Source organism: Heptranchias perlo, chromosome 16, assembly GCF_035084215.1.
Source record: "Heptranchias perlo isolate sHepPer1 chromosome 16, sHepPer1.hap1, whole genome shotgun sequence".
In the NCBI taxonomy this organism is placed as follows: domain Eukaryota; kingdom Metazoa; phylum Chordata; class Chondrichthyes; order Hexanchiformes; family Hexanchidae; genus Heptranchias; species Heptranchias perlo.
In genome coordinates this window covers 61863987-61890397 of record NC_090340.1, presented here as the reverse complement: position 1 = coordinate 61890397, position 26411 = coordinate 61863987, and the positions used below count along the sequence as shown (strand labels likewise).

The 26411-nt window shown below is 48.1% G+C and overlaps 1 protein-coding gene across 1 annotated transcript; it reads right to left on the bottom strand.

Moving 5' to 3' along the window:
* Positions 1-350: 350 nt before the first annotated feature.
* On the bottom strand, positions 351-25559 carry si:ch211-189a15.5 (uncharacterized). The gene is made up of 2 exons (XM_067998170.1): positions 24972-25559; positions 351-4942 (listed from the first exon to the last, which is right to left on the bottom strand). Exons 1-2 carry the CDS (start codon positions 25290-25292, stop codon positions 3350-3352), a joined length of 1914 nt encoding a protein of 637 aa, XP_067854271.1. The 5' UTR covers positions 25293-25559; the 3' UTR covers positions 351-3349.
* Positions 25560-26411: the final 852 nt, after the last annotated feature.

The following is a 26411-nucleotide window of genomic DNA, read 5'->3' as shown; positions in this document are numbered from 1 at the left end:
ATACTAAGACACAAGCGGGCTGTAAAGTACCAGACAGAACTGAATCGTTCCCTTTGACCTGTGTACTGTACATGTACAGGAGCTGGTATTGAGACACATACGGGCCATACAGTACCAGACGGGAGTGAATCGTTCCCTTTTACCTGGTGTGTATGTGCACATACCAGGACCTGACACTGAGACTCTAAGAGGAAATTAATTGTGACCTTTTTACCCATCATTCATCTTGCCTGACGTATGGTATTTGTAAAAATGTTCTATGGGGGGAGGGGTCAGAAACTCTCCCCTCCCTATCCCCCCCCGTCAGACTTTGAAGGACTGCAGGAAGAAACGCTCAGTTAAAGCAAGTATCACTTTTTAATATTTATTAGGCATTATTGAACAAAATCAACAATAAAAACGTACAGAGCATTTCAGCAGAGGTTCAAACCCTTGTGTTGGTTTACACACGCGTGTGAACACAGCCTTACTCGTGTGTGTGCACAACTACCCCCCACACACACACACACTGTCTCAAGCTGACATAACCGGGCAGCAAGTTTGCAAAAATTGAATTACAAGATTGGACAAATTTATTAAATGTTTGAACACACACACACAAAAAAAAGCAAACGGAGCTCTGTGATTTGGGGGGGTCTGCGCTGGTTATCTGGGTACACACTTTATCCATTTCCCAGTCCAGGAATTGACTGGGTGGAGCATTTAAAAAGCGAGAGCTTGCTACATGTACTTCTAAAAGGAAATAAGAGGGATAAATTATGAGGACAGGTTGCATAGACTAGGCTTGTATTCCCTTGAATATAGAAGATTAAGGGGTGATCTAATTGAGGTGTTTAAGATGATTAAAGGAGTTGATAGGGTAGATAGAGAGAAACTATTTCCTCTGGTGGGAGAGTCCAGAACAAGTGGGAATAACCTTAAAATGAGAGCTCGGCCGTTCAGGGGTGATGTCAGGAAGCACTTCTTCACACAAAGGGGAGTGGAAATCTGGAACTCTCTCCCCCAAAAAGCTGTTGAGGCTGGGGGTCAATTGAAAATGTCAAAACTGAGATCGATAGATTTTTGTTAGGCAAGGGTATTAACGGTTACGGAACCAAGGCGGTTAAATGGAGTTAAGATACAGATCAGCCATGATCTAATTGAATGGCGGAACAGGCTCGAGGGGCTGAATGGCCCACTCCTGTTCCTACGTTCCTAAAACTGGGCTGGTGGCTGTGCATAGCCTTGTTTAAAAGGCAGCCCCCCCTGATAACTGGACTTTCTCTGTCACGAGTTTCAATCATCAAAAGGATTCCCAGAATCAGACAGCACGGGTCATCCCGGGAGGGAACAGGTCTGATGATATTCCTGCACTTCTCCCTTGTTTGTAAGGTGCATTTTACAGACAAATCTGTGTGTGGGTTTGACGGCACACTAAGTAGGCAGTATTTAGTATCATTGTCTAGTAAAAAGTCGTGACCCCCAAACCACAAAGCAAATGTCGTTCCTGTGACCCTTAAAAGGGCAACGCCACGAATATTTCCAGGAAGGGCGAGGCACCTATCCAAAATAACTTTTTAAAATTTAAATAACAAAGTAAAATATGGGGGGGGGGGGGGGGGAAAAATCAATAAACTAATATTGCAGGCTGTGCCCATTGGTGACAGGGGGGGTGGGAGGGGGTGGTGGAGTTGGGGGGGGCGCAGTTTCTATGGGATAGGGCACGACAGAGGAATTTTGGATGAGTTGCAGTTTGAGTAGGATGGAGCGGAGGAAAGCAGCGAGAGCACCACTGGAGGTTGAGCTGGAGACGATCAAGGCTTAGGTGAGGCTTTCAGCGAAGGTGAGGGTGGGGGGGGGAGAGGTAGGGGCAGAGGTGGTCACCTCTGTGCCTGGGGACATGGCGATGTTAGTAATTAAGGCTATCGGTGACTTTTCATCAGCAGAGGTGCAGAGGGGAAAGTTTGAGAGACTCTGCTCCCAGTATAGGAGCATCGCTAGATGTGGGGGGGGGGGGGGGGGGTCACAGAATTGGCCCTACAGGGTTATGGCCTCAACTCTGACCCATACTCTGGCCTCGTGAGGGAGCCTGGCTTGGCAAAGAGTCACCATAGAACTCAACCCATGAGACCACCAGCTATCAACCCCAAGTTTATTCTTGCCTCACCCCCCTCCAGACCCCCCTCCCACTTCGCTTTCGCCCATCTGCTCTTGGGCCTGGCAAAAGGTGCTGATCCAATTCACTAAACAGGGGCACTAAACCAGTTGAGGAAAGAGACTCTGCTCTCATGGATGATCCACAGTCCACCTCCATTGCTGTCCTGGTGATGTTACTGGACTATTAATCCAGAGAACGTGAGTTCAAACCCCAGTTTGAGAATTTGAATTCAGTTTTTTAAAAAAAAAATCAGGAAATAAAAAAAGATGGCGTCAGTAAAGGTGACCATGAAGCCGTGGGATTGTCATTAAAAACCACAACTGGTTCATTAATGATCCTTTAGGGAAGGAAACCTGCCGTCCTTACCCGGTCTGGGCCTGTATGTGACTCCAGTCCCCACACCAACGTGGTTGACTCTTAACTGCCCTCTGTAGGGGCCTAGCAAGGCACTCGGTTGTATCAAAAACCACTACCAGCGGTTCAAGGCGGCGGCCCATCACCAACCTCCTCCGGGGCAACTAGGGATGGGCGATAAATGCCGGTCTTTCCAGCGACGCCCACATCAATGAACTAAAAACAAAAGGCTCATCTTCCTCAATGATCAGCAGTTACATCACTTACCTCATCCTTCTCCTCACTCTTTATCATGGCTGCTCCCTATAGCAAGCTGGGACTCAGCCTTTTCTCTGGGTTTCTCAATGAAAACATAAAGGTTGACTAGTTAGCACAAATTGACAGAAGGAATCATTGGGGGCAAAGGATCTATTTTGGCTAAAATGGCCATAAAGGAGGGTCCACTCACTGAGGCATTCAATGGCAATTGGCTGTCATGTTTCGATCAGTATGTTGCTGTTAATTTCTCCCCTCCTCTGCTGAAGGCGATGACCAGGGTATTCCAGCACCCTCAGTACCTCACCCAAATGGCCATTTTTCTTGTGCAGGACTAGGCTATTTGTCTCTAGGGGGCGTCACCTGACAACCACATGCGCGCATTTTCCAAACAGCATTCACTTGTTAGGCAGCAGGAGCAGGAACCCTGGCCGATTTTCCCCTCCCTATCCCAGGGGCCAAATGTAGCCCCTTCTGCAAGCAAGCAGGCCGAGATCAGCTGACTCAGCAGAGTCTGGGAATTGCACCCCTGAGACATTCCCCCAGTCAGTTTGGCTCAGTTACCAGCTCAACCATCAAGGAAGCCCCATCGAGGAGCTGGCTCTAAAGGCCTCCGCCTTTCTTGCAGCGGTTGCATCTTATGGACTCTCCCTCACCGAGATCGACTTTCCTACCCTTCAACTTGCTCACGTAGAGATAGGTGTCGGTGGTATCGCCAACCTCCTGGATTTGAAGACATTCCGTGGTGAGTGTCTGACACTGGCCTGCGGTGAGCTCCGAGTTGCAGTTGGGGCAGATCGGAGTCCCACAAGTATTGCAAGACATGGCCGAGGGTGCCTTCCCCTCCATGCTGCCGGGCGGGATGTAGAAAGACTGCGGGGGCTCCCTGACAATCTTGCCCCCGCTCTCCTGCGTCGAGTTGGCCGCGAGGTGGGGGTGGTCGAGCAGCGGCCGCCCCCCGAGCAGCTCCGCCGGGGAGCACACGCAGCACTCAGGGACGCTGGAGGGTCGGCAAGCTGACAACTGGGGGCCAGCGAGACTCTGCTGGTTCTGAAGAGGTTTGGCAGCAGGTGGCTCAGGGTGACTCAATCGCACACATTGGGAGTCAGGGGCTCTGAAGTGGTCAGTGTGGTGGAAGAGAGCTGGCCCTGCAGTCTCGGCTATTGGGTAGGGCAGTTTATCTGCCTCTATGTTCTTCAGCTCAATTTCAACGGCAGAGACGTAGCCTTTTTTCCGACTGTTGGCATTCCCATTCATGAAGCCCGCATACTTGAGCGAGGAGACGCTGTCCAACAGCTGATAGCTTTTACCAGACCAGTTGTCCTCTGGATACTTCTGGCTGGGAGCATCTAGCAGACCAGGCTTCAGTGGGCACTTCTGGTCCAGGGCCTCCCAGTCTTTATTCTTCGGATTCTTATTTTCCGATGAGGTTGCAACGACGGTCGAGTTGGAGAAGGGGCTCAAGGAGAGAGGCCCAGTTTTCCCCGGGGACAGTTTTACGAGAGATTCCGCTTGGGCTTTTCGCATCAGAGACTCATCCAGGACCAGAAGAGAATTGCCCTGCTCCAATTCTCCACCTGGGCACCCGGCTTCGGACAACTTCTGAGCCAAAGCTTCCGGGTATACTAAGTCGGTGGCGATGGCAATATCGGTGTATTCGCTGTACAGGTCGATGCTGTCCGGTGGCAATCTCGAGGTGGACAGTGGATCGATAGCCGCTTCGGACTCCCCATCCTCGGGGGGAGCAGCCCGCAGCCCGAGGGTTTCTTCGCGCTTGACATCGGCCAGCGGCAAAGGCGCACTCGGCGACTCTGGCTCGGCGGGGCGGTGGTCGGCGGAACGCAGGCCCTCGTTTCCCAGGGCGTCACCTTCGCCTGGCGTTGCTGCTCCGGTTGCCGTGGCGTTCAAGCGTTTCACGCAGTCGGCCTGATTAAGGGGCAGCCTGGACCTTATCTGGACGATCTCCCCACAACCGCTCTGCGTTGCTTGGCCCAGCATTTCCTGCATCACTTCACACTCTGCCCTCGCCAGGAAAAATTCAAAGCCAAGCTGACCAACTTCCTCCTTGTTGACTTGCTTTGACATGACATACTCGCTGGCACCTTTCTGAGTGTATCCCATCTTTTCCAAAATCCCTTGGAGAACGTCATGAGGAAACACAGGTTGGATGAAGTAGACAAAAGCTCCTGTGAAAGTCTGAAGTAAATACCACTGCGTTAGTTTTTCCAAGCAACGATAATCAAAAGTTTTATCTCCTTCTCTTCTGACCCCCAATTTTCTCCCCCTGCCTGCTCTCCTGAAGGCACCAGCTCTGCTGCCCCGTATCCTGACTCGCACCAAGTCCCGTTCACCCATCACCCCCCGTTGCTCGCTGACCTACATCGGCTCCCGGTCCGGCAACGCCTCGATTTAAAAATTTGCCTCCTTGTTTTCGAATCCCTCCATGGCCTCACCCCTTCCCTATCTCTGTAACCTCCTCCAGCCCTACAACCCTCCGAGATCTCTGCGCTCCTCCAACTCTGGCCTCTTGCACATCCCTGATTTCCATCGCTCCACCATTGGCGGCCGTGCCTTCAGCTGTCTAGGCCCTAAGCTCTGGAATTCCCTCCCTTAATCTCTCCACCTCTCTCTCCTCCTTTAAGACGCTCCTTAAAACCTGCCTCTTTGACCAAGCTTTTGGTCACCTGTCCTAATATCTCCTTATGTGGCTCCTTTTGTTTGATAATCGCTCCTATGAAGCACCTTGGGATGTTTCACTACATTAAAGGCGCTATATAAATGCAAGTTGTTGTTGTCAAGAGGCCACTCTTCAAGGGCGAGCCTAGACATCAAAGCCTGGATTTTCCAATCGGGCCTTCCAAATTTGCTGGCGGGAAAATCGGGCGAGCCAATCGGGGCCAAACCCACCTGGGACGACGATGCCACACACTGGGCTGGCACTGTAGGAGTCAGGTGCTGCCTGAGAATTTGGCTCCTCCACCTTGCAAGGGACGGGCGTCGTGGAATGACAGGGAGGGCAACCTTACTTGAGACCACCTCGTGTAGCAACCAGCCCCACCCCAATCGCCATTAAACAGGGAATCAGGTGCCCCTCACTTGCCCCTCACTTCTCAGCTTCACCTCACCCCCCCTCAGCTTTGGGGGGGGGGGCGGGGTGGGGAAGCTAAGAAACGCTCCTAATGGTTTGAGATGTCTTTACAGTCTTTTCAAAGGCTTCCAGGATTTTTGCCACCTTAATGTGACACTCCCCTTTAATTGGCACATTCCCTTTAAATTTTGCTTGAATGCTTTTTTCCTGCTCCCTTTTAATGGTAGGGGTCTATTTAAATGATAGGGGTCTATAAAAATATAAACTAAATGGTACAATTTTACAGGGGGTGCAGGAACAGAGCGACCTGTGGGTGCACATACAGAAATGTTGGAAGGTGGCAGGACAGGTTGAGAAGGCTGTTAAAAAAGCTAATGGGATCCTGGGCTTTATTAATAGAGGCATAGGGTACAAAAGCAAGGAAGTTATGCTCAACCTTTGTAAATCACTGGTTAGGCCACAGCTGAAGTATTGTGTTCAATTCTGGGCACCACACTTTAGGAAGGATGTCAAGGCCGTGGAGAGGGTGCAGAGGAGATTTACCAGAATGGTGCCAGGGATGAGGGACCTCAGTTATGTGGATAGACTGGAGAAGTTGGGATTGTTCTCCTCAGAGCAGAGAAGGTTAAGGGGAGATTTAATAGAGATGTTCAAAATTATGATGGGTTTTGAAACTGTTTCCAGTGGCAGGAGGGTCGGTAACCAGAGGACACAGATTTAAGATAATTGGCAAAAGAACCAGAGGGGAGATGAGGAGAAATAATTTTACGCAGCGAGTTGTTATGATCTGGAATGCGCTGCCCGAAAGGGTGGTGGAAGCAGATTCAATAGTAACTTTCAGAAGGGAATTGGATAAATAGTTGAAAAGGAAAAATTTGCAGGGTTTAAGGGGAAAGAACAGGGGGAGGGGGACCGAGTGGATAGATCTTTCAAAGAGCCGGCACAGGCACGATGGGCCAAATGGCCTCTTTCTGTGCTGTAAGATTCTATGAAATGACAGAAGTCTATTTAAATGATAGACAACTATATAAATGCAGCTCTGTCTTGTGATTGTCCAGTCAGACAAAGTAAATGAACCCAAGTAAATTTGGTAGTTTTACCACTAAACTGAAAGTGTGTCTTTATATAAAGTCTAGTAAAAGGTGGGATAGAATATTGTGGAATTAACCATTTGACAGCACGCTGCTGGAGTGAGCTGCAGGGATCCCCAGAAGCTTTGGGACGCTTCCACTTAAGTGAGTTTGTTACGTACTGACCCAAACGTCCGTGTCAGCAGCGCTCCCTGTGGAACCAGTGTGAGAATCCCAGTTCCCTCTGTGGCTCAGTGGGCAGCACTCTCTCCTGTAAGTCAGCAGGTCGTGGGTTCGAGCCCCACTCCAGGGACTTGAGCAAGTAATCTAGGCCGACACCCCCTGAGGGAGTGCTGCACTGTTGGAGCTGCTGTCTTTCGGATGTGACATTAAAACTGAGGCCCTGTCTGCCCTCTCGGATGTACGTAAAAGATCCCACAGACACTATCTTGAAGAAGAGCAGGGGGAGTTCTCCCCGGTATCCTGGCCAATATTTATCCCTCAACCAACATCACTAAAAAACAAATTATCACATTGCTGTTTGTGGGATCTTGCTGTGTGCAAATTGGCTGCTGCGTTTCCTACATTACAACAGTGACTACACTTCAAAAAGTACTTATAGAATCATAGAAGTTTACAACATGGAAACAGGCCCTTCGGCCCAATATGTCCATGTCGCCCAGTTTATACCACTAAGCTAGTCCCAATTGCCTGCACTTGGCCCATATCCCTCTACACCCATCTTACCCATGTAACTGTCCAAATGCTTTTTAAAAGACAAAATTGTACCCGCCTCTACTACTGCCTCTGGCAGCTCGTTCCAGACACTCACCACCCTTTGAGTGAAAAAATTGCCCCCCTGGACCCTTTTGTATCTCACCCCTCTCACCTTAAATCTATGTCCCCTCGTTATAGACTCCCCTACCTTTGGGAAAAGATTTTGACTATCTACCTTATCTATGCCCCTCATTATTTTATAGACTTCTATAAGATCACCCCTAAACCTCCTACTCTCCAGGGAAAAAAGTCTCAGTCTATCCAACCTCTCCCTATAAGTCAAACCATCAAGTCCCGGTAGCATCCTTAATTGTCTGTGAAGTGCTTTGGGGGCGTTCTCAGGTCATGAAAGGCGTTATAGAAATGCAAGTCTTTCTTTCTTTCACCAGCCATCCTGGAGTGTGGAGAGAGTGATGGAAAGTTTGTGTGGAAAAACCAAAACAGAAAACATTAAAAAGATAAATAAAAAGCAAAATACTGCAGATGCTGGAAATCTGAAACAAAAACAGAAAATGCTGGAAATACTCAGTACATCAGGCAGCAACTTTGGAGAAAGAAACAGAGTTAACGTTTCAGGTCATCAGAACTGGAAGAAGTTGTAGATTAGACTGTTTTTAAGCAAGTACAGAGCCTGAGAAAGGTGTGGGGGAGGGGGAGAGGAGGAAAGAACAAAAGGGAGGGTCTGTGATAGGGTGGAGGGCGGGAGTGATTAAATGACAAAAGGGACGATGGTGCAAGGCGAGGAGGGTGGGAATGGGACAGGTAAAGAAACAAAAGATGAGTCCAGAGGAGGTGTAAATGGTCACATCAGAACCGTTACCAGCACCTGCTGTCCGAAAAAACGGGAGCAGTGGTTCTGATCTGAAGTTATTGAAATCAGTGTTGAGTCCGGAAGGTTGTAAAGTGCCTAATCGAAAGATGAGGTGCTGTTCCTCGAGCTTCCGTTGAGCTCCATTGGAACAGTGTAAGAGGCCGAGGACAGAGAGGTCAGAGTGGGAGAAGGACGGGGGAGTTAAAATGGCAGGTCAGGGTCACCCTCGCGGACTGAGTGGAGGTGTTCAGCAAAGCGATCGCCCAATCTGCGTCTGAGATAAACAGCAAGATAAAAGAAACAGCAAAATATCACAGTTGCTATAAATCCGAAATAAAAGCAGCAAAATGCTGGAAACACTCAGCGGGTCGGGGGAGGAAGGTGGGGATAATGTTTCAGGTTGATGACCTTTTGCGATAAACCAATTCTAGCGAAACATTAACCCCACGTTCCTCTCTCCAGACAAGCTGAACGACTTGCTGAGTGTTTCTGTCCTTACTGGAGAGACAAATAGTTCTGAGTGCGGGGAGAGGGTTCCTGCTGACTCAGGTTCCAGTGTCAGGGGTGCAGTTTATTTGGATTGGACAGTTCACCGGAAGCGGGGGATTGGGGGGGGGGTGGGGTCTTCCGCATCTCCTGGTATTTGAGGCATTCGTTGTAGCGATTCCTCCCCTCCCCTGAGGTACAGAGGGATCTGGGTGTCCGAGTACATGAATCACAAAATGTTAGTATGCAGGTACAGCAAGCGATTAGGGCGGCAAATGGGATGTTGTCATTTATTGCAAGGGGGAATGGAATATAAAAGTCGAGATGTTTTGCTACAGTTGTACAGGGCATTGGTGAGACCACATCTAGAATACTGTGTGCAGTTTTGGTCTCCTTATTTAAGAAAGGACATAATTGGTTTAGAGGCAGTTCAGAGAAGGTTCACTCGACTGATTCGTGGGATGAGGGGATTATCTTATGTGGAAAGATTGGACAAGTTGGGCCTGTATACATTGGAGTTTAGAAGAATGAGAGGTGATCTTATTGAAACATATAAGATCCTGAGGGGACTAGAAGGGGTAGATGCTGAGGGGATGTTTCCTCTTGTGGGAGAGACTAGAACTGGGGGCCACAGTTTAAAAATAAGGGGTCTCCCATTTAAGGCGGAGAGGAGGAGAAATTTTTTCTCTCAGAGGGTCGTGAGTCTGTGGAACTCGCTTCCCCAGAGAGCGGTGGAGGCAGGGTCATTGAATATTTTAAGGCTGAGTTAGATAGATTCCTGATTAACAAGGGAGTCAAAGGTTATAGTGGGTAGACGGGAAAGTAGGGTTAAGGTCGCAATCAGATCAACCATGATCTTATCAAATGGCAGAGCAGGCTCGAGGGGCCGAATGGCCTCCTCCTGCTCTTAATTCGTAAGTTCGTATGTCCCCCGGAGGCCTTTATGTTTGCAAGAGTTGCTCGTAACGTCATGAAACTGAACCTGTTGGTGATTCGCGATGAGGAGGTGGGGAAATTCCCCTCTGCCCTCTGCCCTTTCAATGTCAATGCATTCGTGTGGGCGGAGTTGACTGGATGGTTAACTGGGCCGTCCTGTAACATCAGCGAGCTTCATAAAAACCTTTTAAAAGAAGAGTGACTTTAGCTGAGGAGGAGGAGGAGGAGGGCTGGTTTCTAATCTCCTCTTCCTCCCGTACCCCGTACCCCCACCAACCCCCCCACCACCCCCACCCCCGCCCAGTGTAATGCCCGAGATCTGGATCCGCTCTGTGCACTGACTCTTTCCATGGCAACGGCATGCTGGGATGTAATAACTATTCTATTCTATTGTTGGTACGTATGGCGGCTTTAAAGAGAAACTAATCTCTGTACTGCACCTTATAGAGTTTCTCAGAAATGTCCCACAGCGCTTCCCATGCTATGAATTACTTTGAAGTGCAGTCACCACCATTACGAAGCCAAATAGAATTACATAGAATTTACAGCACAGAAACAGGCCATTCAGCCCAACTGGTCTATGCTGGTGTTTATGCTCCACACGAACCTCCTCCCTCCCTACTTCATCTCACCCTATAAACATATCCTTCACTTCCTTTCTCCCTCGTGTTTATCGAGCTTCCCCTTAAACGAGTCTATGTTAGTCGCTTAAACTACTCCTTGTGGTAGCGAGTGCCAGATTCTCTCTGGGTAAAGAAGTTTCTCCTGAATTCCCCATTGGATTTATTAGTGACTGTCTTATTTTTATGGCCCCCTAGTTTTGAAATACGACAGACATTCGTCACGACTGCCCAAACAGCAATGAGATGATCGGCCCGTTTATCTGTTCCCCATGGATTGGCTTGAGGGACGAATATTGGCCTCAGGACACCGGGGAGAACTCCCCTGCTCTTCTTCAAAATAATGCCACGGGATCTTTTACATCCACCTGAACAGGCAGACAGGGCCTCAGCTTAATGTCTCACCCGACAATGCAGCACTCCCTGGAGTGTCAGCCTAGGTTATGTGCTCAGGTCCTGGAGTGAAGGCTTAAACCCACAACCAACTGAGCTACAGTCGCACTTCATTAGGGTCTAGGGTTGCCAACCCTCCAGGATTGGCCTGGAGTCTCCAGGAATTAAAGACCAATCTCCAGGACAGGGCTGCAAAACAACCCAGAAGAAAAATTCACTGGGGCATTTAAAAAAAAATGGGGTGTTTTTTACGTTTTCTTTGAATACTTTTATTAGTCACAAAAATATCGGTGATGTTTGGCTGTTTGACTGACAGTCAAATACCATCCAATCGGGAAAGGCAGAATCTGTTCACTTTCCAATTGGCCGTGGGATGGGCGGCGCCCTATGAGGATGGACATGTCGGGCGACCAATGGCAGGAGGGTGGGGGTGGGGCGGTTCGAGGCAGGAGGTCATGTGATGAAACTTCCTGGAATACGGCCAACCAGAGTTGGCGACTCTATTGACAGCGAATGATATATTTTTTTTGCACAGCAGGTCAGCTGTATGTTTTGGATACAAGACTTTTATGATGAGGTGAGTACTATTTGGCTCGATGGGGCTGGTGCCTTTCCACCCTAGTTTTTGCCTCCCTCTTCGATAGACGCTCACCGCCCGCAGGAGCCAACCGCCATCCTACACCTCCTCACCTGCGAGCTCGCCAAGGAGTGCGGACTGGCTGCTCGACCACAGGGAGCATCACAGCAGAGACCCAACCCTGTCCTCGCCTAACACGCACTTTCGCACAACCGCCAGCAGTGGGAACCCTGGTTGAATTCTTTTCCCCTCCTCCCGAGCTTGGGGCTGCTGAGGCCCAATTGTAGCGCCTGAATTGTTGGCTCAGTTGCAATCCGCTAACTCTCAAGAGGTTGGAGGTGGGATCTTCCTGCTCTGTATGAGCGTGCTCCACACCGGGTGGTGCTACACAACAACAACGTGCATTTATACAGCGCCTTTAATGTAGTAAAACGTCCCAAGGCGCTTCAGAGGAGTGTAATCAGACAAGATATTAAGGGGAACGGATAGGGTGGATGGAGAGAAACTATTTCCGCTGGTTGGGGATTTTAGGAGTAGGGGGCACAGTCTAAAAATTAGAGCCAGACCTTTCAAGAGTGAGATTAGAAAACATTTCTACACACAAAGGGTTGTAGAAGTTTGGAACTCTCTTCCGCAAACGGCAATTGATACTAGCTCAATTGCTAATTTTAAATGTGAGATAGATAGCTTTTTGGCAACCAAAGGTATTAAGGGATATGGGCCAAAGGCAGGTATATGGAGTTAGATCACAGATCAGCCACGATCTTATCAAATGGCGGAGCAGGCACGAGGGGCTGAATAGCCTACTCCTGTTCCTATAAGGAGATATTAGGACAGGTGACCAAAAGCTTGGTCAAAGTGGTAGGTTTTAAGGAGCATCTTAAAGGAGGAGAGCGAGGCGGAGAGGTTCAGGAAGGGAATTCCAGAGCTTAGGGCCTTGACAGCCAAAGGCACGGCTGCCAATGATGCAGCGATGAAAATCGGGGAATGCAGAGATCCCGGAGGGCTGTAGGAGGTTACAGAGATAGGGAGGGGCGAGGGCCATGGAGGGATTTGAAAACAGGGATGTGAATTTTAAAATTTAGGCTTTGCTGGACTGGCAGCCGATGTAAGTTAGCATAAAGTACTTAACTTTTTTTTCCACATCTCACCCCCGCCATTTCTCTCCCGTCTCCACATTGCCCCCGAAGAGCCAATATTCCGATTCCACAATACTGCTGCACCTGCCCACGATTTTCCGTCTCCATTGATTTTAACGGATGGAAGATTGCAGTAATTCCCCTGCCCGCCAAATGCAAACTCAGAAAATTTGCCCCCAAGTCACCTCTCGAATCCTTCAGCACATGGAACAATTTGCCAGGAACAAATTTGTTAAATTTCCCCTCGTAACCCAGATAGAACAGGTAGGGCAGTGTAGTGATCATGTCACTGACTAATAATCCAGAGGACGCGAGTTCAAATCCCACCGTAACAGTTTCAGAATTTAAATTCAGTTTAAAAATATCTGGGGAATAAAACGCTGGCGTCAGTAAAAGTGACCACAAAACCGTCGGATTATCGTAAAAACTCAACTGGTGCACGGATATCCTTTAGGGAAGGAAACCTGCTGTCCTTACCCAGTCTGGGCCTATACGTGACTCCAGTCCCCACACCAACGTGACTGACTCTTAACCATTCTCTGAAATTGCTCTCTACAGATGGAAAATAGCGTAACTAGTGGGGACAAAAAGAGGTAACTAGGGGCAAGTTTGCAGAGTTTGCATTTAGGAGACTGGGGAATTACCCACAATTTTCCACCCGTTAAGAGCCATTTCAGTCAGCCACTCAGTTATATCAAAGCTCCTACCAGTGGTTCAAGAAGGCGGCCCACCACCAACCTTCTCAGGGGCAACTAGGGATGGGCAATAAATGCCGGCGACAGCCCACATCCCGAGAATGAATGATTAAAAAAAATAATAATGAGCTTCAGCGACTGGGAATTGCTGTAAACATCACATACCTCAGGTTCTATCAGCAGCCTCTGCTCTATTGTGTAAACAGAGAGTTCCAGGCTGTCTGCCAGAGTAAAGACACCGTAAGATGAGCGAGTGGTGCCTCGCCACATCTGTCTGCTTTCAGAATCCATAACTCAACAACAACTTGCATCAACGTAGTTAAAACGTCCCAAGGTGCTTCACAGGAGCGTAATCAGACAAAATCTGACACCGAGCCACATAAGGCGATATTAGGACAGGTGACCAAAAGCTTGGTCAAAGAGGCAGGTTTTAAGGAGCGTCTTAAAGGAGGAGAGAGAGGCGGAGAGGTTTAGGGAGGGAATTCCAGAGCTTAGGGCCGAGAAAGTTGAAGGCACGGCCGCCAATGGTGGAGCGATGAAAATCGGGGATGTGCAAGAGGCCAGAATTGGAGGAGCGCAGAGATCTCGGAGGGTTGTAGGGCTGGAGGAGGTTACAGAGATAGGGAGGGACGAGGGCCATGGAGGGATTTGAACAGAAACACAAGAATTTTAAAATCGAGGTGTTCCCGGACCGGGAGTCAATGTCGGTCAGCGAGCGGAGAGGGTGATGGATGAGTGGGACTTGGTGCCAGTTAGCAGAATTATGGATTTAAAAAAAAATGTTTCTCCTTACCTCAAGGCACAGCCACGTGCTGGGGTACAGTTCTACTGGGACTGGATGCCCTCCAATACCTCGCATGGGTGGCAATTCTTCACTTGCCATCTCATACAGCGAGTGTCAGCAGGCAATTTGACTGTGGTGGGCATCACAACTGAACCTGTTTCTGCCTTTGCATTCCAGGAGGGGTCAGTTGATAGCTGTCTGGAAAGAGAGCTTCAGCTGATCCTCCCCCCTCTGGACCAGTGGCACTGAGGCCAAATGTAGCTCCTTCACTGACGTCCTGGCTGAGATCTGAAAACTCAGCACAGACTTGGGAAGGAACCCGAAACCTTCCTGATCTGTTTGTGCTCAGAATTCACACAACACTTAAAGGTGGCACTCGCCATTATTCTGGGTCTATTTGTCAATGGCACAAGTAGTCTTAACACATGGCAAAGCGTCAATTACACAAGTTTAAGGTCTTGACGTAGATTTACTGTTGGATACAACGGTGCTGGTCACCCTGTAAGTGTTCTGAGCGTCTTATTTTCAGGAGTGTGCCTGCACTACCCAATATCTAACGGCACAATAGCGAATCTCAGGAGCGCGACAGTTTTGATCGCAATCGCTTATCTCAAGTAGTGCAACTCATCTTTGCATAATAATACAAAATAATGAACACGCTACGCTTCCCCACAGCAGTAGGCTGTCTTGCTTGACAAACAAAATAACGTCTAGCTACCCTCCTGCATCCGAACCTTCAGAGTCTGGGTGAAAGCTTGTCCGAGCAGCTTTCTGTTTAACAACCTATCAGTCAGTGCGTCTACGTTTTACTACATTAAAGGCGCTATATAAATGCAATTTGTTGTTGTTCACATTCTCATGCACACACACACTCTCTCGGTGAGCGGCGGGAGAGAGCGAGACCAGAGCGGGGATAAAAACAGCGCGGAGAGAGCGAGAGTTCAGTCGGTGAGCGGCGGGAGAGAGCGAGACCAGAGCGGGGATAAAAACAGCGCGGAGAGAGCGAGAGTTCAGTCGGTGAGCGGCGGGAGAGAGCGAGACCAGAGCGGGGATAAAAACAGCGCGGAGAGAGCGAGAGTTCAGTCGGTGAGCGGCGGGAGAGAGCGAGACCAGAGCTTACTCTGAGAGCGAGACTCTGAGACCAGCGGCAGTTCGGGGTGACGTCACCAGTCAGAAAGTGACGCGGCACAGGGGAGGCAGCTGATTGGTGAGTAGGTTCAGGTGAGTATTTCTACCATTTTACTGTAAGTAAAGTAATAAGAAAGGGAAGATCTGCAGGTTTTATAGCAGGTCGTGTTTTTTTTTTAGTGAACCTAGGTCCCTAGTATAGTTAACATTTTCTAATTTCAACGTAATTTAAAAGGGGTAACTCAGCTAAGGCAAGTCATGGCAGCAGACCTCGCACCCGTGATATGCTCCTCCTGCAAGATGTGGGAAGTCATGGACACTGCCAGTGTCCCTGCCGACCATGTGTGCGGGAAGTGTGTCCACCTGCAGCTACTGACCGATCGTATCTCGGAGCTGGAGCTGCGGGTGGACTCACTGTGGAGCATCCGCGATGCAGAGAAACTCGTGGATAGCACATTTAGCGAGTTGGTCACACCGCAGGTAAAGGGTATACAGGCAGGAAGTGAATGGGTGACCACCAGGAAGAGTAAGAGGTGCAGGCAGGTAGTGCAGGGGTCCCCTGTGGCCATCCCCCTCTCAAACAGATATGCCACTTTGGATGCTGTTGTGGGGGATGACTTATCAGGGGAAGGCAGCAGCAGCCAACTTCCTGGCACCATGGGTAGCTCTGCTGCACAGGCTGGGAGGAAAAAGAGTGAAAGAGATATAGTGATAGGGGACTCAATTGTAAGGGGAATAGACAGGCGTTTCTGCGGCCGCAACCGAGACTCCAGGATGGTGTGTTGCCTCCCTGGTGCAAGGATCAAGGACGTCTCGGAGCGGCTAAAGAACATTTTGGAGGGGGAGGGCGAACAGCCAGCTGTCGTGGTGCACATAGGCACCAACGATATAGGTAAAAAAGGGGATGAGGTCCTAAAAGCAGAATATAGGGAGTTAGGAGTTAAATTAAAAAATAGGACCTCAAAGGTAGTAATCTCAGGATTGCTGCCAGTGCCACGTGCTAGTCAGAGTAGAAATAGGAGGATATTTCAAATGAATACGTGGCTAGAGGAATGGTGCAAGGGGGAGGGATTCAAATTCCTGGGACACTGGAAACGGTTCTGGGGGAGGTGGGACCAGTACAAACCGGACGGTCTGCACCTGGGCAGGGCCGGGACCGCTGTCCTAGGAGGAGTGTTTGCTAGTGCTGTTGGGGAGGGTTTAAACTAAAGTGGCAGGGGGTTGGGAACCTGAGCAGGGAGAGAGAGGAAAGCGTAACAGGAACGGACAGAAGGTATGGAGTAATAGGTAAAGTGTTAAAAAAGGAAAAAGCAGGAACTAAGCGTCACAAAACAGATTTGAAAGTTCTTTATCTGAATGCACGTAGCATTCGTAACAAAATGGACGAGTTAATGGCACAAATAACTACGTATGGGTATGATCTTGTGGCCATTACAGAAACATGGCTGCAGGGTGACAACGACTGGGAATTAAATATGCCAGGGTATTTAACAATCAGGAAGGACAGGCAGGAAGGAAGGGGAGGTGGGGTGGCTATGTTAATAAAGGAAGGAATCACTGTAATACAGATAAATGATATTGGGACAAAGCATCAAGATAATGAAACAGTTTGGGTGGAGATAAGGAATAATAAGGGGAAAAAAACATTAGTGGGCGTAGTATATAGGCCTCCTAATAGTTGCAACTCTGCTGGAAGAAGTATTAATCAGGAAATAGTCGGGGCATGTAATAAGGGAACAGCTATAATTATGGGGGATTTTAATTATCATATTAACTGGACAAATCAAATTGGGCAGAGCAGCCTTGAGGACGAGTTCATTGAGTGCATCAGGGATGGATTTCTTGAGCAGTATGTAACTGATCCTACAAGGGGGCAGGCAACCTTGGACCTGGTCCTGTGTAATGAGTCAGGATTAATTAATAATGTCCTAGTTAAGGATCCCCTTGGAACGAGCGACCACAACATGGTTGAATTCCATATCCAATTAGAGGGTGAGAAGGTTGATTCTCAAACAAGCATACTGAGCTTGAATAAAGGAGACTATGATGGTATGAGAGCGGAATTGATTAAAGTGGACTGGGAAAATAGATTAAAGGGTAAGACGGTACATGAGCAGTGGTGTTCATTTAGGGAGTTATTTTACAACTTTCAAAATAAATATATTCCACTGAGGAAAAAAGGGTGTAAAAGAAATGACAGCCATCCGTGGCTAAGTAAAGAAATCAAGGATAGTATCCGACTAAAAACAAGGACATATAAGGTAGCCAAACTTAGTGGGAGGATAGAAGATTGGGAATTCTTCAAAAGACAGCAAAAAGTAACTAAAGGATTGATTAAAAAAGGGAAGTTAGATTATGAAAAGAAATTAGCAAAAAATATAAAAACAGATAGCAAGAGTTTCTATAGTTATATAAAAAGAAAAAGGGTGGCTAAGGCAAACGTAGGTCCCTTAGAGGATGAGACCGGGAAATTAATGGTGGGAAACATGGAGATGGCAAAAATGCTGAACAAATATTTTGTTTCAGTCTTTACAGTAGAGGACACTAAGAATATCCCAACACTGGACAAACAGGGGACTCTACGGGGGGAGGAGCTAAATACGATTAAAATCACTCAGGAGATGGTACTCAGTAAAATAATGGGACTCAAAGCGGATAAATCCCCTGGACCTGATGGCTTCCATCCTAGGGTCTTGAGGGAAGTGGCAGTAGGGATTGTGGATGCTTTGGTGATAGTTTTCCAAAATTCCCTGGACTCAGGAGAGGTCCCGGCAGATTGGAAAACTGCTAATGTAACACCGTTATTTAAAAAGGGTAGTAGGCAGAAGGCTGGAAATTATAGGCCAGTTAGCTTAACATCTGTGGTGGGTAAAATTTTGGAGTCTATTATTAAGGAGACAGTAACGGAACATTTAGATAAGCATAATTTAATAGGACAAAGTCAGCATGGCTTTATGAAGGGGAAGTCATGTCTGACAAATTTGCTTGAGTTCTTTGAGGATATAACGTACAGGGTGGATAAAAGGGAACCAGTGGACATAGTGTATTTAGACTTCCAGAAGGCATTCGACAAGGTGCCACATAAAAGATTATTACTTAAGATAAAAAATCACGGGATTGGGGGTAACATTCTGGCATGGGTGGAGGATTGGTTATCGAACAGGAAGCAGAGAGTTGGGATAAATGGTTCATTTTCGGACTGGCAACCAGTAACCAGTGGTGTTCCACAGGGGTCGGTGCTGGGTCCCCAACTCTTTACAATCTATATTAACGATTTGGAGGAGGGGACCGAGTGCAACATATCAAAATTTGCAGATGATACAAAGATGGGAGGGAAAGTAGAGAGTGAGGAGGACATAAAAAACCTGCAGGGGGATATAGACAAGCTGGGTGAGTGGGCGGAGATTTGGCAGATGCAATATAATATTGGAAAATGTGAGGTTATGCACTTTGGCAGGAAAAATCAGAGAGCAAGTTATTTTCTTAATGGCGAGAGACTGGAAAGTACTGCAGTACAAAGGGATCTGGGGGTCCTAGTGCAAGAAATTCAAAAAAGTTGGTATGCAGGTGCAGCAGTGATCAAGAAAGCCAACGGAATGTTGGCTTTTATTGCTAGGGGGATAGAATATAAAAACAGGGAGGTATTGCTGCAGTTATATAGGGCATTGGTGAGACCGCACCTGGAATACTGCATACAGTTTTGGTCTCCATACTTAAGAAAAGACATACTTGCTCTCGAGGCAGTACAAAGGTTCACTCGGTTAATCCCGGGGATGAGGGGGCGGACATATGAGGAGAGGTTGAGTCGATTGGGACTCTACTCATTGGAGTTCAGAAGAATGAGAGGCGATCTTATTGAAACATATAAGATTGTGAAGGGGCTTGATCGGGTGGATGCAGTAAGGATGTTCCCAAAGATGGGTGAAACTGGAACTAGGGGGCATAATCTTAGAATAAGGGGCTGCTCTTTCAAAACTGAGATGAGGAGAAACTTCTTCACTCAGAGGGTGGTAGGTCTGTGGAATTTGCTGCCCCAGGAAGCTGTGGAAGCTACATCATTAAATAAATTTAAAACAGAAATAGACAGTTTTCTAGAAGTAAAGGGAATTAGGGGTTATGGGGAGCGGGCAGGAAATTGGACATGAAGCTGAGTTCGGATCGGTCAATGCCCTGTGGGTGGCGGAGAGGGCCCAGGGGCTGTGTGGCCGGGTCCTGCTCCTACTTCTTGTGTTCTTTAGATTTGTGGTTGGGATCAGATCAGCCATGATCTTATTGAATGGCGGAGCAGGCTCGAGGGGCCGATTGGCCTACTCCTGCTCCAATTTCTTATGTTCTTATGTTCTCACACATATTCATGCTCACTCCACACACACACACACACACACACACACACACACGTGCGCTCCCTCTCTCTCATGCTCACAGTCTCTCTCTCTCACATTTTCTCTCTCTAATATCTGGTGGCTGACTGCAGAAAGGACAGTAGAGGGGTGGGGGTGCAGAATCATCAGTCTTGAAACTACGAGTGGATGTGTACACCCTCACAGGAAGTCCAACATACGCAGTTAGAGATCCCACACCTGGAAAGTCCAAATCAGAGGTCTGAACCATCGCTGGACATCTGGATCGCTAGAAAAGGCTCCGACTGGGCTGGGATCCACCCCAACAAAGTCCGTGCCTCTACTCCCTGCCTGGCAGACTTTATCATACCTCTGCTGGTGTCTGATTAAAGTTTATTTGTCACAAGTTTATATTTCAGATCTCTGCTCCTATTTAGGATTGAGATGAGGAGAAATTTCTTCATTCAGAGGGTTGTGAATCATAGAATCATAAAAAGGTTATAGCACAGAAGGAGGCCGTTCGGCCCATCGAGCCCATGCTGGCTCTCTGCAAGAGCAATCCAGCTAGTCCCATTCCCCTGTAGCCCTGCAAATTTTTTTCCCTCCAAGTATTTATCCAGTTCCCTTTTGAAGGCCGTGATTGAATCTGCCTCCACCACCCCCTCGGGCAGTGCATTCCAGATCATAAATCACTCGCTGCGTAAAAAAGTTTTTCCTCATGTCACCTTTGGTTCTTTTGACAATCACCTTAAATCTATGTCCTCTGGTTTTTGACCCTTCCGCCAATGGGAACAGTTTCTCTCTATCTACTCTGTCTAGACCCTTCATGAATCTTTGGAATTCTTTACCCTAGAGAGCTCCGGATGCTCAGTCGTTTAGTGTTTTTGGACACTAAGGGAATCAGGGGGATATGGGGATCGGGCGGGAAAGTGGAGTTGAGGTCGAAGATCAGCCATGATCTGATTGAATGGCGGAGCAGGCTCGAGGGGCCGTGTGGCCTACTCCTGCTCCTATTTCTTATGTTCTATTCCCCCATCTAATTTTAAAGCAGAATTCAGGATTTATCTGATCTAAGCTCTCGCAACACTGTGCAGATCGACCTTTTTTAACCTTTCCTTGTCGCTCAGCACTCTTTCCCTTCCCTCCCCTCCCCCAACACTTGGAAGCAACCCCCTCAATCTTCCCCGTACCCCCTCCAAATGTTTGCACATCCCTTCTTTTTTTTATTATTCGTCCACGGGATGTGGGCGTCGCTGGCGAGGCCGGCATTTATTGCCCATCCCTAATTGCCCTCGAGAAGGTGGTGGTGAGCCGCCTTCTTGAACCGCTGCAGTCCGTGTGGTGACGGTTCTCCCACAGTGCTGTTAGGAAGGGAGTTCCAGGATTTTGACCCAGCGACGATGAAGGAACGGCCGATATATTTCCAAGTCGGGATGGTGTGTGACTTGGAGGGGAACGTGCAGGTGGTGTTGTTCCCATGCGCCTGCTGCCCTTGTCCTTCTAGGTGGTAGAGGTCGCGGGTTTGGGAGGTGCTGTCGAAGAAGCCTTGGCGAGTTGCTGCAGTGCATCCTGTGGATGGTCCACACTGCAGCCACAGTGCGCCGGTGGTGGGACCAGGACTGCACACAGTGAGTGTGGTCTGATGAGTGCGGTCTGAGTACGCTTGCACTATGCTACACCCTGACCTAGGGAGATCCAGGCACTCTGAGGCACAGACTGAGGGGATTTTCCTCCTTTTCTTTTTAAAAGGAGGAATTGTGGATGTGACCGCACCAGATTGTTAAATTCTTTTAAAATGGCTTGTTTAAAAAAAATTCATTCTGGGGATGTGGGCGTCACTGGCAAGGCTGGCATTTATTGCCCTGAGAAGGTGATGGTGGGTCTTCTTCTTGAACCGCTGGTAACGAGCTTGATACAAACTGAGTGACTTACTGGGCCACTTCCGAGGGCAGTTAAGAGTCAACCACGTTGGTGTGGGACTGGAGTCACATATAGGCCCAGGCCGGGGTTTTTTTTAGTTCCAGATTTTTAAAAATTGGATTGTCGTTAAAAACCCAACTGGTTCACTTTAAGGAAGGAAACCTGCCGTCCTTACCCGGTCTGGGCCTACATGTGACTCCAGTCCCCACACCGACATGGTCGACTCTTAACTGCCCTCTGAAGTAGCCTAGCAAGAAGGACGCCCACCGTCAGCTTCTCAGGGCAACTAGGGGTGGGCAATAAACGATGACGCTCACATCCTGATAATGAATGAGATAAAGAACGCACGGTACACGTGGCTGTGATGCCACACACGGTTGAAATTACAGGCAACCCTCACTCTGTCTGGTTCTCACGTAAGGAACGGCCATTTGGCTGCTGTGCTGGAGGCTGCTCAGGGCCTGTAGAATCACGTGTTAGCAACCTCCAGGGGAGGAGGGAGAAAAAAAAACAGGCTCAAAACAAAGCATCCCCAGAGCATCTCAGCGTTTACGGGATGCGATTTTTAAATTTAAACTTCTGAAAACTTGTAGCAACAAAGCACAATGATTGTCCGTGTGATACTTAATTATATTTTGAAGTTTTAAAAAAAGATTAATATTTCCTTTGTGCACTGTTTGTAGAGAGGTTACAGAGGATGTGCTGCATGATATTAGCAATGAAAACCCAACCCAAGGCAAGTCCCTCCATCTGCTATTTAAATAAAGACGTCACGAGGTTTATTTTTTGTTAGTTAATGTTTGTTACTGGGATCGCACAGCTCAATTGCAACCCTTAGAGTGTTTCCCGTGTAGATATAAGCAGTGTCAAGACGAAGCTATATCCTGCACCTGAGATACTGCTACACACGCTGACTGGAGGAATCCTTACTCTGTCCTCACAGTGTCACTGGAGGAATCCTTACCCCGCGCTTACGATTTCACCTCGATGTCAAGAAGCATTCAGGGTGAGATAAGGCAGAAAAAGAAAGCCCATGATAGACACCGGGAACTCAATACTACGGAAAGCTTAGAGGATTATACAAAGTGCAGGGGTGAAGTTAAAAAGGAAATTAGGAAAGCAAAGAGAGGGCATGAAAAAATATTAGCAGGTAAAATCAAAGAAAACCCAAAGATGTTTTATAAATACATTAAGAGCAAGAGGATAACTAAGGAAAGAGGAGGGCCTATTAGAGACCAAAAAGGTAAACTATGTGTGGAGGCGGAAGATGTGGGTATGGTTCTTAATGAATACTTTACATCTGTCTTCACAAAGGAGAGGGATGATACAGAGATTGTAGTTAAGGAGGAGGAGTGTGAAATATTGGATGGGATAAACATAGTGAGAGGGGCAGTATTAAGGGGTTTGGCATCTTTGAAAGTGGATAAATCACCAGGGCCGGATGAAATGTATCCCAGGCTGTTAAAAGAAAACAAGGAGGGAATAGCGGAGGGTTTAACAATCATTTTCCAATCCTCACCAGATACAGGCATAGTGCCGGAGGATTGGAGGACTGCTAACGTTGTATCGTTGTTTAAGAAGGGAGTAGAGGGATAGACTGAGGAATTACAGGCCAGTCAGTCTATCTTCGGTGGTGGGCAAATTATTGGAATCAATTCTTAGGCACAGGATAAACCATCACTTAGAAAGGCACGGACTAATCAAGGACAGTCAGCACGGATTTGTTAAGGGAAGGTTGTGTCTGACTAACTTGATTGAATTTTTCGAGGAGGTGACAAGGAGGGTCGATGAGGGTAGTGCATTTGATGTAGTCTACATGGATTTTAGCAAGGCTTTTGACAAAGTCCCACATGGCAGACTGGTCAAAAAAGTAAAAGCCCATGGGATCCAAGGGAAAGTGGCAAATTGGATCCAAAATTGGCTCAGTGGCAGGAAGCAAAGGGTAATGGTCGAAGGGTGTTTTTGTGACTGGAAGTCTGTTTCCAGTGGGGTTCCGCAGGGTTCAGTACTAGGTCTTTTGCTTTTTGTGGTATATATTAACGATTTGGACTTAAATGTAGGGGGCATGATTAAGAAATTTGTGGATGACACAAAGATAGGCCGTGTGGTTGATAGTGAGGAGGAAAGCTGTAGACTGCAGGAAGATATCAAAGGACTGGTCAGGTGGGCAGAAAGTGGCAAATGGAGTTCAATCCGGAGAAGTGTGAGGTAATGCATTTGGGGAGAGCAAACAAGGCAAGGGAATACACAATAAATGGGAGGGTACTGAGAGGTGTAGAGGAAGTGAGGGACCTTGGAGTGCATGTCCACAAATCCCTGAAGGGAGCAGGACAGGTAGATAAGGTGGTTAAGAAGGCATATGGGATACTTTCCTTTATTAGCAGAGGCATAGAATATAAGAGCAGGGAGGTTATGCTAGAACTGTATAAGACACGAGTTAAGCCACAGCTTGAGTACTGCGTACAGTTCAGGTCACCACATTACAGGAAGGATGTAATTGCACTGGAGAGGGTGAAGAGGAGATTTACGAGGATGTTGCCAGGACTGGAGAATTTTTGCTATGATGACAGATTGGACAGGCTGAGGCTGTTTTCCTTGGAACAGAGGAGGCTGAGGGGAGATTTGATTGAGGGGTACAAAATGATGAGGGGCCCAGATAGAGTGGATAGGAAGGACCTATTTCCCTTAGCGGAGGGGTCAATAACCCAGGGGCATAGATTTAAAGTGATTGGTAGAAGGACTAGAGCGGAAATGAGGAAAAATGTTTTCACCCAGAGGGTGGTGGGGGTCTGGAACTCACTGCCCGAGAGGGTGGTAGAGGCAGAAACCCTCAACTCATTTAAAAAATACCTGGATGTGCACCTGAAGAGCCGCGACCTGTAGGGAAAGTGGGATTAGGCTGGGTGGCTCATTTCTCAGCCGGCGCGGACATGATGGGCTGAATGGCCTCCTTCTGTGCTGTAAATTTTCTATGATTCTAATCCTTACCCTGTGCTTACGATGTCACTAAAGTAATCCTTACCCTGTGCTTACCAGGTCACTAAAGTAATCCTTACCCTGTGCTTACGATGTCACTAAAGGAACCCCTACCCTGTGCTTACGATGTCACTAAAGTAATCCTTACCCTGTGCTTACGATGTCACTAAAGTAATCCTTACCCTGTGCTTACAATGTCACTAAAGTAATCCTTACCCTGTGCTTACGATGTCACTAAAGTAATCCTTATCCCGTGCTTACGATATCACTAAAGGAATCCTTACCCTGTGCTTATGATGTCACTAAAGGAATCCTTACCCTGTGCTTACGATGTCACTAAAGTAATCCTTACCCCGTGTCTACGATGTCACTAAGATAATCCTTACCCTGTGCTTACCAGGTCACTACATATTGCTACCCGAGGAATCCTGACCCTGTGCAGAGACCGCCATCACCACACCATTTCCCCCCCTGAACACACCAACCTTGATTGACTTGATTTCCTTCCGCCAGGGCCACAGATACAGGCTGACGGAAATCAGCTCCAACACTTCGAACGCTTTGCCCAGGACCCGGAAAGCGTCCCTGGGCTCCTGCCTGGGCTTGGGTCCAATAAAGTCCTGGGCGAGGCGGTAGAAATCCAGGAGCTGAAACCTCTGGCACGAGGTGGGGACGGAATCCAGAAAGTCCCTGCCCTGCCGGACCTGATCCTCCCCGGTGCAGGGCGACAGGTTCCCGGAGACGAAAGCCTTGTCGTAGAAACCCAGGAACTTTTGATAAACTTCGTCCTTGCTGCCGGCTCCCATGTTGTTGGAGGCGAGGAGCCGCCGCCAGTCCCGAGAGGGGAGAAGGGATACAATGTGTCAATTTCACGTGTCAATTCCAGCACCCGAAATGTATCTCTTTCTCCCCCCCACCCCGGCAACAATGTATCATTCGGGTCAGTCTCATTCACAAAAAAAATATCTAAAGTTTCCTCTGAATCAAAGGCTGGAGCCGAGGGGAAGTTTTGTTTTAATCCAACTGCGAGGAAATGGGAAAGTGAAAGTGCTCATGCGCAATCCTGCAGTTTGTCTTCGAACGATTGCTTGTTTCACCTGGGGGAAATGGTCGGGGGAAATCGGCCGGGAGGGCACAGATTTTTATTTCCTTCTTTTCTCTCCCCCTCTCTCTCTTCCCCCTCCTGAATGGAACCGGGCTACACACAACAAGCCACCCGGCAGCCTTCCCCCCCCCTGCCTCGCTCGTTCTTCACGAGTCAGCGTCGACGGGATATTCAACCGTGAAGGGCATCGCAGCAACCTTGTGCTCGCTCTAAACCCTTTCCAGGTATCTTGTTCTCTCTCCCACATTTAAAAAAAAAATAAACCTGCTTCGACCAAGCTTTCAATCACCTCATCCACCAAGGCTCTGCTTGTTCTTTTTATCCCCCCCCCCCCCCCCCAATGTGAAGTGCCTATCGGTGTTTTACTTTCTGTGTTAAAGCTTAAATCCAGTATATGAATGCGAGTTGTTCCTGATGTCCTACATTTTCCAGCAGGAATCTCTGGACAGCAGTCAGGAGCAACAATGGTCCCTCGGGCAATGGAACAACGGGCTGGTCCCTCCTTCCCAGCTCAGAGGCAAATTATAGATATCCTAACTAATGCCCTCCTTCTCTAAATTAGGGATCAAAACTGGTATCTTCCTGGTCTGATAAAACCAACTTAACAACAGTGTCCAGCTGTTTGGGGAAGGGGCCTTGCAGCGTCTTCCAACGCCGGGAGAATTGCTGTATTCACTGTGACATTGTAAAAGCCCACCAGAGTAACTCCTTCCCCCCGCTCCCGGTGTTGGCATTGAAGGGCTGCAGTGCCACAACATCGCTGCTGGGGGGCGCTGCTGGGTTGCCCATCCTCTGATTGCACATCAGCGCCACCACTAGG

Bases quoted from the DNA above. Each gene is read 5' to 3' on its own strand.
- si:ch211-189a15.5 (XM_067998170.1), bottom strand. From the start codon at position 25,292: ATGGGAGCCGGCAGCAAGGACGAAGTTTATCAAAAGTTCCTGGGTTTC. The intron at 4,943-24,971 runs GTTGGTGTGTTC...TATTTACTTCAG, and splicing joins AGGAAATCAAGTCAATCAAG to ACTTTCACAGGAGCTTTTGT.